The sequence below is a fragment of the Myotis yumanensis genome, unplaced genomic scaffold (assembly GCF_028538775.1).
Source record: "Myotis yumanensis isolate MYYU_CA2020_CCGP unplaced genomic scaffold, mMyoYum1.0.hap1 SCAF_5, whole genome shotgun sequence".
Classification (NCBI taxonomy): domain Eukaryota; kingdom Metazoa; phylum Chordata; class Mammalia; order Chiroptera; family Vespertilionidae; genus Myotis; species Myotis yumanensis.
This window is the reverse complement of record NW_027223756.1, coordinates 91174453-91184319: the sequence shown is the minus strand read 5'-3', so window position 1 is coordinate 91184319 and position 9867 is coordinate 91174453. Positions and strand designations below refer to the sequence as shown.

Below are 9867 nucleotides of genomic sequence, written 5' to 3'. Positions count from 1 at the left end.
TCTTCCATGGTCTCCATTGATGTATTTATAAAATCAGGCCTTGGGGTACATGGTAGATGTGGTGCCTGCATGGAACCAGATCATAAACACCCTGCCTCAGGGCATGTCCTCTGCCTGCCAGGGTGGGAGCCTGGTCAGTAACTGGGAAAGCCCAGAAGGTGCTGAGACAAGGGCAGGTAGTGATCAGGACCAGTACACCGGGGAGCTGGCAGGCTCTCTTGGGGAGGGGGGAGTGCTAGGAATAGAAACCTACCTTTGGGAGGGTGTCGTGACTTGGGAGCCCTATCTTAGAAGCCCATGACTGCTCACCCCGCCCCCTCCTACCTCCCCCATCCCCGCAAGGCCTTGCTGACTCCCAGGGTTGGGGTTCCAGCTGCCAGAGATAGACCAAGGTGCAGCTAGACCTCCCCCTGACCAAGAAGCCAACCTGTGGGTGTCTTCAAAGCTCCGTGCTGTTCCTGTGTGCTGTCAGCCTGTGTCTGATTCCTCTGCCAGCTACCCCTGGCCCTTCAGGTTGGGGGGGAGAGCAAAGATCACAGCAGGTGGATGAACATATGGGCCTGCAGGGGCTTCCACCTGAGCATGGCACAGGCAGGAGTCAGGCTTCGGACGTACTCAGGGCACCAGGGAAGTGAGGAATGGTTGGGGAGGGGATCTGTCAGCAAATTAAAGGGGGACAGATGAAACAAGGCTCCTTAGGAAGCTGATGTAGGAGCCCTGAGTCTTCCTTCTTCCCACTGTATCTTGGAGGACACTCAGGAGTGGTGAGGGCCCATTTGACAATGATGGGAGCTGTTGTCAGCCCAGAACCTCCCAGACATTTGCCTCTTCACCAGAGCTTGGGAGGTGAGTGTGTGATATGGCCTTAGCGCCATGCCCTGAGAAAGTCACCCAAAACCTACAACCCCCACCCACTCTGGGAAGACTGGAGGTGGGGGATGAGCAGCAATCGGGATTGCTCTCCAGTAGCCCCGCCAGCTCCTTTTCACCAGCAGACTGGTGGTGAATCCAGCAGAAGGACATATGGTATGGGGTCTCCAGTCTGGGACAGGGCCCGGGTTTTGACCTCAGGCTGGTCATTCCACCTCAGGCCTCAGTTTCCCCTCTGCCATCTGGGAAGGATTTCTTTCAGTTCAGAAGGTAACATTTCCTCTGCTTCCTTGTAATTTAGGGCTAACTGGGACCTAAATATGCCACTCCTCTCCCTTCTCCCAGCTTCCCCTCCAGGAAGCCTCCTGAGTGCCCCAGTGCACCGTGAGAAGCGGAGCATGCTGCTGGAGAGGCTCTAATACTTAATTTTGTTTGGGGGTTGGGTTTTTTTTCTGTTTTCACATTTTTAGTGGGGGCCATAGGGGAGGGGGCCTGTCAGCGGAGGTGCTCACAGTCACTCCAACTTGGACCCTAGGGGTCCTGGGGATGTCGGGCATGTTTCCATCATCTCCAACTAACATTGGGTAGTTGTAGGGTTTAACCTGGTTGATCATGGCCTCGTGCTTGGTATAAGGGTTGAAGCGGGCAGAATAATAGCAAGGCCTCCAGTGGTGAAGAACTCAACCAGCACCGGCTCCCTGGCCCAGGCATTCTTGAGGAAGGCAGCAAGTCTCCCGGCCATCTTGGTCTTGGTGGCCTCCAATCTTCAGTTTTTAAAGCAGGCCTTTGTTGCCCTGCAGGTAGCTCAGTTGGTTAGAGCGTCCTGATACGTCAAGGTTGGAGGTTTAATCCCATGTCAGGGCACTTACAAGAATCAATGACCAGTTTGGGTCAGTGGGAAGAGCATTGGCCTGCAGACTGAAGGGCCCCAGGTTCAATTCCGGTCAAGGGCACATGCCTGGGTTGCGGGCTCAATCCCCAGTGTGGGGCATGCCGGAGGCAGCCAGTAAATGATTCTCTCATCATTGATGTTTCTATCTCTTTCTCCTTCTCCCTTCCTCTCTGAAATCAATAAAAATATATTGTTTTAAAAAGGATCAATGAGACATCTGTAATACTGTCAACAATAAAAAATTTTTAAATTACATATGTAATCTATAATAATAAAAGCATAATATGCTAATTAGAACAACTTTCCTGATGAAGCCGGGGCTGCGATGGCCAGGGCAGCTGCTGCGGCTGCAAGGGCTGAGCCCCTTGCATGAATTTCATGCATCAGGCCTCTAGTTAGAAATAAACATTTTAAAAATAAAAAACAGAACCAATGAATACATGGATAGATGGAGTAACAAACTGATGTTTCTCTCTCTATACTCAATAAAAAAAAAAAAGCAGGTGTCTTTTTGCATGTGTGAGATGCATGCATAATATGTGCAAACACACATGATCAAGTACCTTTTTTTTTTTTTTTGTAAAAGCTAAAAAACACTCAACCCTAGCCAGGTAGCTCAGTCGGTGGGTAGCTCATCCCTATGCACCATAGTTGCGAGCTCTATGCCTGATCAGGGCACATGGAAGAGTCAACCAGTAAGTACATGGATGGGTGGAACAATAGGTTGATGTTTCTCTCTCTCCCTTCCCCTCTCTAAAAATCAATAAATTTTTTAAAAAGAAAAAAACACCCAGATATATGCAGAATGAAACAGGTTTCCCCTCCTTCCCATTCTCACATATCAAGAGAATTTAAATAGAAAAATTGTTTAAATAATGACACGTCATGCATGCTGCCTAGAGATGCGCTTCCTCACATGACTGGAGGTCTCAGCAGTGCTTCCATGTGAGTAAATGTTCTAGTGCTATTTGTGCATAAATAACTCTGGCCAAAATCCAAAGGTACAGATATGTTTTCTGTTTACCCGGCCTGTAGCACCCAGGTCTCAGGTCCCTACATGTAGATTATCAGCAGGCACATTTCAGATATGACCTTAAAGATGCAAACTACACTGCACATGCTACTCTGTTGCTTTTTTTTTACTTAAAAATTTTCCCCAAAAAATTTGTTTTGCCATGGACTGTCCTTTAACAAATGTTCTAAAGGATTGGTCCCTATACCCTACAACACTGTAAGTAAAGCTCTAGAAATGCCATTTCTGGGGCCAAAGGGCTCTCCCTCCACAGCATGCCTGTGCAGTCCAACTTGGGAGCAGGGGGTAGGGGACTGACCCTGTCAAAGTTCCTGCTTTTCCCAACTGTGTCTGCCTGGGACATGATAGGAGCCATAGACCCTGAGAAGCACTCTAGCACACCACGGCCATGGAATTTTCACTCTTCACCTCACACATTTCTGTGTGGTTTGACATCTCTGCTTCTATGATTTTAGAATGACAAAATACTGTGGATGATAAACTCAGCCTTGGGTTTGCTTTCAGAATCAACGGAGATGAGAGGTATCAACTTCAGAGCCCATAGCACAGACTATAAACTGACATCTTCTGATAGTCAGTGGCCTCTCTGTACATTAATCCTTGAATCCAGCAGAAGCTGGCCCATTTACCAGTGGAGAAACTGAGGCCCAAGCCAGTCTGACTCCACACCTGTACTCTCAAGGATCTCCCACTGGTCTCATCTGGTTTTGAAGCACATGCACACATGCAGCCCATGCTTGTGTACATACAGTTATGCATGCACATGCACAAACACGTATGCACAGGCTCAAAGACATACAGATATGAATACACAAACTTGTATAGACACACATGCAGACACAAAGATACGTGTGTGCACATGTATGCTCAAGGATATGCACAGAGACACCTACACATGTGCACGTGCATACATCCATGCACATACTCAAAGATACATGTGTGCACATGTAGGCTCGAAGACACGTGCATACAGACATGCACACACAGATGTGCACACATGCACCTGCAGGCTCAAAGACACAGGCACACATGTAGACATGCATGCACATGCGCACACGTTCCTATTTCCCACCAACCCCATGCTCATAGCCCTGGGAACTGATTCTCAAGAATTGCGGCTCAGGTTGAAACAGCCCCAGTGAGGTTGAGACAGCCCCGGTGAGGTTGAAACGGCCCCTGTGAGGCTGGGATGGCCCCTGTGAGGCTGGGACGGCCCTGGTGAGATTGAAACAGCCCCAGTGAGGTTGAAACGGCCCCGGTGAGGTTGAAACGACCCTGGTGAGGTTGAAACGGCCCCTGTGAGGTTGAAATGGCCCCTGTGAGGTTGAAACGACCCCGGTGAGGTGGAAATGGCCCCTGTGAGGTTGAAACAGCCCCGGTGAGGCTGGGACGGCCCCAGTGAGGTCGAAACGGCCCCGGTGAGGTTAAGACAGCCCCTGTGAGGTTGAGACGGCCCCTGTGAGACTGGGCTGGCCCCTGTGAGGCTGCGACAGCCCCTATGAGGCTGAGACAGACCCTGCGAGGCTGCAACGGCCCCTGGAAAGCCAAGAAAAATACCATATGATCTCACTCATTTATGGATAATAAAGACCATTATAAACTGATGAACAAATATAGATACAGAGGAAGAGCAGCATTGAACAGACTGTCAAACTACAATGGGAAGCCTGGGGAGGGTTGGGGGGTGGTGGTAAGAGATCAACAAAAGGACTTGTATGCATGCATATAAGAATAACCAATGGACACAAGACACTGGGGGGTAGGGGAGGCCGGGGGAATGTCAAAGGGGGGGGGGGGGGAGGAGACATGTGTAATACTCTTTGTAATACTTTAAGAAATAAAACAAAAATTAAAAAAAATAAAAAGTAAAAAAAAAAAAAAAAAAAAGAATTGCGGCTCTGCCCTGGCCGGTTTGGCTCGGTGGATGGAGCATCGGTCTGCGGACTCAAGGGTCCCAGGTTCGATTCTGGTCAGGGGCATGTTTCTCTCTCCGTAAAAATCAATAAAATTTTTTTTTTTAAAGAATTGCAGCGATTTTTCTCCTGGGCTCTGAGATCCTAAAGAGCCTATGCATCTGCCTTCAGTGCCTCTCGGGCTTGAAAATGTCCAACTCCCAGGCCTGGCCTCTTTCCCTCTAAGCACATTCTTAGATTTCATCTTCTCCACCCAGGTGCTGAGCTAATCCCATCTTTCCCAGAGGAGACCCGCCCTTTCCTCCTGGGAGGGACAGAAGATGCAATCTCTCCCTTTGCCCTCTAGGATGGCACTGTCTCTACTCCAGCTTGTCTCCTTTTAAATCCCAAATTCACCCAGAGAAGAGTCTTTCCATCTCTCTTCTTTCCAAGAAAAAACACCCATCTTTACTTGGCCCTGGGTCATAAATAGGGTTCCCCTAGGATGGCCCACCCCCACCCTGCCCAGCCCTGACCCTGCTTCTCATGGTGATTTTTACCTGACCTCCCTCAGAGAAGCCTTAGGGTCTGAAGGGCCACCCACATGCTCAATTGCCCACCCCTTGATCCCTGTGGAGATCATGATCTGCTATGTCTCCTGACATAAAACCTTACTCGATGCATAGACACATTTCATTTGTTTTCTTTGGGGATGACACCAAAGGTGTCAGCTGTGAGCGTTGGCTGTTTTAACTGTGGATACATTTGCATTAGTCTAATGTGGCCAAAGACCCTCAGCAACCACGCTCTCAGGTTGTGCTTTTTCCTATTTAACATCAGGAAACCACTACACCTCCACTGTCTCACACTGAGGAAAGCAATAGGTGGCCATCAGTCAACCTCAGTCAGTGTCTATGAAAGGAATCAATGAGCCAGGCCTCAACCTTGTCCCTCCCTACCTTTCTCTCAATCCATTAATCCGGAGAGAGGAAATAATCCCAGTAAGATTAAGGGATGGAGACTGAGGTTTCTGATTGGATGTTATCGTTTGAGAAGGTATATAAAAACCTCAGGCACCAGAGGAGAGATTCAGAGTCCTCCAGCTCTGCAGTCAGTGCGGTGGTTCTTCCTCCACCAGGTCTGAGATCCGAGCCCCAGCCAACCGGGTCACAGCAGACGTTTCTGCAGGATTCCTTTCTTGTACACAAGCATCCGGACCCCACCCACACTCCTGCGGCTGGCAGGAGGGAGCCTGCTGAGGGACCAGGCCTCGGCCATCGCAGCTCTGGAGTACCTGCCCGCAGAGCTCTTCCCGCAGTGCTTCATTCAGGCCTACCGTAGGAGAATCCCGGAGCCCCTGAAGGCAATGGTGCACGCCTTGCCCTTCACTGTCCTCCCTCTGGGCTGCCTGTCACATTTGTCCCTGGATGAGGTCTTCAAAGCCGTGTTGGATGGGCTGGACATTCTGCTTGCCCGGGAGGTTCGGCCCAGGAGGTGGAAACTGCGGGTGCTGGATTTAAGGAACACGGGAGCCAACTTCTGGAGAATGTGGTGTGAAGACAGCACCCAGAAGTGCTCACTGACGGGACCAGTGGCTGTGCACAGCTCCAGCCCCAACATGCAGCACCCCTTGGCTCCCTTGGAGGTGTTCCTAGACCTTAACTTCAATGAAAGGGCCCAGCACAGGGAAGGGTTGCTACACCTGTGCTGCAAGACGCTGAGGATTTCTGAGGGGCCCTTCCAGAGGGTCAGGAGGGTCCTGGATGGGGTGCAGCTGGACTGCATCCAGGAAGTCGAAGTGAACTGCATCTGGGACCTGCCCACCCTGGGGACGTTTGCTCTTTACCTGGGAGAGATGAGTAACCTGCAGAGACTCTCTCTCTCCCACATTCACGTGTTGACCGAGGAGAATGGTGAGGAGGAGGAAGAGGAAGAGGAAGAGGAAGAAGAACAGGAGGAAGAGGAGCAGGAGTGGGAGGAGGAAGAAGATTGGGACAGGAAACAGCAGGAAGAGCAGCGGTCCTTTTCCCAATTCCTCTCTCAGATGCTCAGGCTGCGGCACCTTCGGGACCTCAACATGGACTCTCCCTCCTTCCTCAGAGGCCGTCTGGACCAGATGCTCAGGTGCCTGCAGACCCCCTTGGACAAACTCTCCATAAGAAATTGCCAGCGGCTGACGCATTCGGACCTGACACACCTGCTCCAGTGCCCGAACCTCAGGCAGCTGAAGTCCCTGCATCTGTTTGACCTCAGGCTTGCGGATTTTAGTCTTGAGCCCCTCCTAGCTCTGCTGGAGGCAGTGGCACCCACCCTCCAGGACCTGGGCCTGGATCACTGTGGGATGGCGGACTCCCAAGTCGAGGCCATCCTGCCTGTCCTGAGCCGCTGTCAGCAGCTCAGGGGCTTCACCATGTCTGAGAACAACTTCTCCGTGGCCACCATGGAGAAGCTGCTGCGCCACACAGCCGGGCTGTGCAGTTTAGAGATCGAGCTGTACCCCGTCCCCCTGGAGTGTTACAGGATCCAGGGGACTGTCAACCAGGAGAGACTTGCCCTGATCCGGGCTGAGCTGACAGGGACCCTGAGGGAGTTAGGACAGCCCAGGAGCATCCTGCTTGCCACCAAGCACTGCAGTGAGTTTTATGACGTGGCATTTTCATGACATGGAGCCCGTGAGGTGCCCCTGTAGTGACCCTGCTCTGCTCAGTGGGTGCACCCAGCAAAGGCTTCTTTCTGGGCCTTTGGAAGCTGAAACCTCGGACCGGGGTGCGTTATGCAGTGGGCACCCGCGTTTCAGGTTCATGCTCAGCTTGAATGGGGAAAGGGAGGGACCAAGTCCGGGAACAGGATTGCAGGGGCCAAGGTTGGGGCATTCATGGGACCTCAGGGGGCAAGTGTCCTAGAATCAGAAATATGAATCTGATTTGCATGGGGAAGGGGAGGGGTATTTGGGCTCCAGCTGCATGTGTGGGAGTTAATCCTGAGGTAGATGATTGTAAAGGAATGATCAGAAATAAAGACAATTTCAAAGGCCAAATAAATAAATAAAAAATAAAAAAGAATTGCGGCTCCATGATGAATCTGGCACCAACCACTTCCCTCCGACCCCAGGAGGGGGACCTCACAAGTTGACCCTTTGCTTGATTTTTCTCCAGAGATTTCCCAGGTTGTCTCGGGAGCACAGTCTCACAGTTCCTGGAATTCCTGGTCCAGGAGTGAAGTTCCACTTGGAGATTTCAGCATTTATGTTTTGATGACTTGTTTTACCCAGAGAAAGCTCAGAGCAAAACAGAATTTGAGGGTTTGAGTCCTCAGCCTTTACATGTGCTCGCTGTGCTGTGTGACCTAGAGCAAGTGATCCACCTCTGTAAGCCTCAGTTTCCTCCCTTGTAAATGGGAGAATAGTAGTATCTACTGCCAGGATTTTGAGAATCAGTGCCAGCATTCCATGAAGCTCACAGGTGTTAGGTGTTCCATTTTCATCATTCTGTGTCACTGGGAAGCTGTCACTGAGGTTTTCTATCAGCCCAATTGTCTTCCTAAAAATAAAGTTCTCAAGTCCCCACCATGACACAATGGAAGGGCTGCCATGGATGACCTTGCAAATTCATCCCACCTCTTAGAGCCTCAGTTTCCTTATTTGTAGCATGAGGATGTTCTTCCTGGCCAGAGTGTCAGCTGAGAAGAGAGTGTGTGGAAGGGATTCAGAGGAAAGCCACGCAGGGAAACAATAAATACCCAAGTAGCAACCCCTCACTGACAAGAGCCCGGAGAAGTGTCAGAATTGCTAACACCTGTGCTTGCTGGCTTCCATGAGGACCACTCCAGCCTTTTAGCTTCTCACTGATGTGAACCGCACGCAACAAGATTCACCTTTCTTTTTTTTTCCTTTTTGTATCCTCACCTGATGATCCTTTTTCCATTGCTTTTCAGAGAGTGGAAGGAGGAAGGGAGAGAGAGATGCGTGCACACACACACACACACACGCACACACACACACACACACATTGACTGGTTGCCTCCCACACATGCCCTGACATGGCAGGGAGCAAAACTGCAACCCAGATACATGCCCTTGACCAGGAATCGAACCTGAGACCCTTCAGTGGGAGGTCAGATGCTCCAACCACTGAGCACACGATCCAGGGCGAATTCCCCATTTTTTAAAGTGAACAATTCAGTGGCACTTAACACATTCACAATGTTGTACAACCAGTTCCTCTACCTAGTTCCAGAATATTCCATCACCCAAAAAAGAGACTTCGCTCCCATGAGCAGTCACTTCCCATCCTCCCGCCCCAGCCCCTGACAAACACTACTCCCCTTCTGTCTCTATGGATTTGCCTGTTCTGGGCATTTCATATAAATGGGATCAGACAACATGTGGTCTTTTGTGTCTGGCTTCTTTTACTTGGCATGATGTTTCGAGGTCCATCATGTTGTAGCATGTTTCAGTGCTCCAGTCCTTTTCATGGCTGAGTAATATTCCACTGTGTGGGTGGACCATATTTTGTTCATTCATTCATCTGTTGATGCGCATTTGGGTTGTTTTTACCTTTTGGTGATTGTGGATAGAGTTGCTCTAATTATGGTGCACAAGTTTTGATTTTCTCCCCTGTTATAAATCCTCCTGGGTCTACACCTAAGAGTGGAATTACTGAATCATATGGTAACTCTGTGTTTTACCTGTTGAAGATCACTAAGCTACTTTCTACAGAGCTTGCACCGGGCTCCAGCCTTTTTTGTCACCCTAGCTGGGCCGGTGCCTTTAAACACTGGTGCCCCTCTGCTCCATGAGACAAGCCACGGGGGTCAACCCAGGGTGTGAGCCCTGATGTCCACAGATGCGTCAGGAGCCTTGCTGTGCTGGTGAACCCTGGGGACAAAGCAAATAGAGGGAAGGAAGGAAAAATGTGAGGGGACTTTGGATGTGAAATATGATGGAGCTTTGGAAAAAGGAGTTTGATCCTGAAGGATAAAAGCAAAGTAGGGTGTGGTTTTTGTAGAAATGTTGTAAAATGTAGACAGATGCCCAGATACAGGGACTTTCAGCTGTATTTGAGCAAAGAGGAGGCAGGTCTACTCCAAAATGCCTGCCTGGGAAAAGGGGGTGCTCTTCCTGCTCCTCCCCAGCCGTGTGCCTCATTACACAGCGACAGCTTGCCAGTGCCGTTTAAAAA

The 9867-nt window shown here is 50.2% G+C and overlaps 1 protein-coding gene across 1 annotated transcript; it reads left to right on the top strand.

Annotated features, from left to right (window-relative positions):
* Positions 1–5701: 5701 nt before the first annotated feature.
* On the top strand, positions 5702–7349 carry LOC139011504 (PRAME family member 20-like). The gene is made up of 2 exons (XM_070417024.1): positions 5702–5825; positions 5932–7349. Exons 1-2 carry the CDS (start codon positions 5702–5704, stop codon positions 7347–7349), a joined length of 1542 nt encoding a protein of 513 aa, XP_070273125.1.
* The last annotated feature ends 2518 nt before the right edge of the window (positions 7350–9867 follow it).

What these genes read in the sequence shown, in the direction of transcription:
- LOC139011504 (XM_070417024.1), top strand. Translation starts at nt 5,702, where the DNA reads ATGGAGACTGAGGTTTCTGATTGGATGTTATCGTTTGAGAAGGTATAT. An exon ending in GGTGGTTCTTCCTCCACCAG is followed by an intron (nt 5,826 to 5,931) that starts GTCTGAGATCCG and finishes TGCGGCTGGCAG; the next exon opens with GAGGGAGCCTGCTGAGGGAC.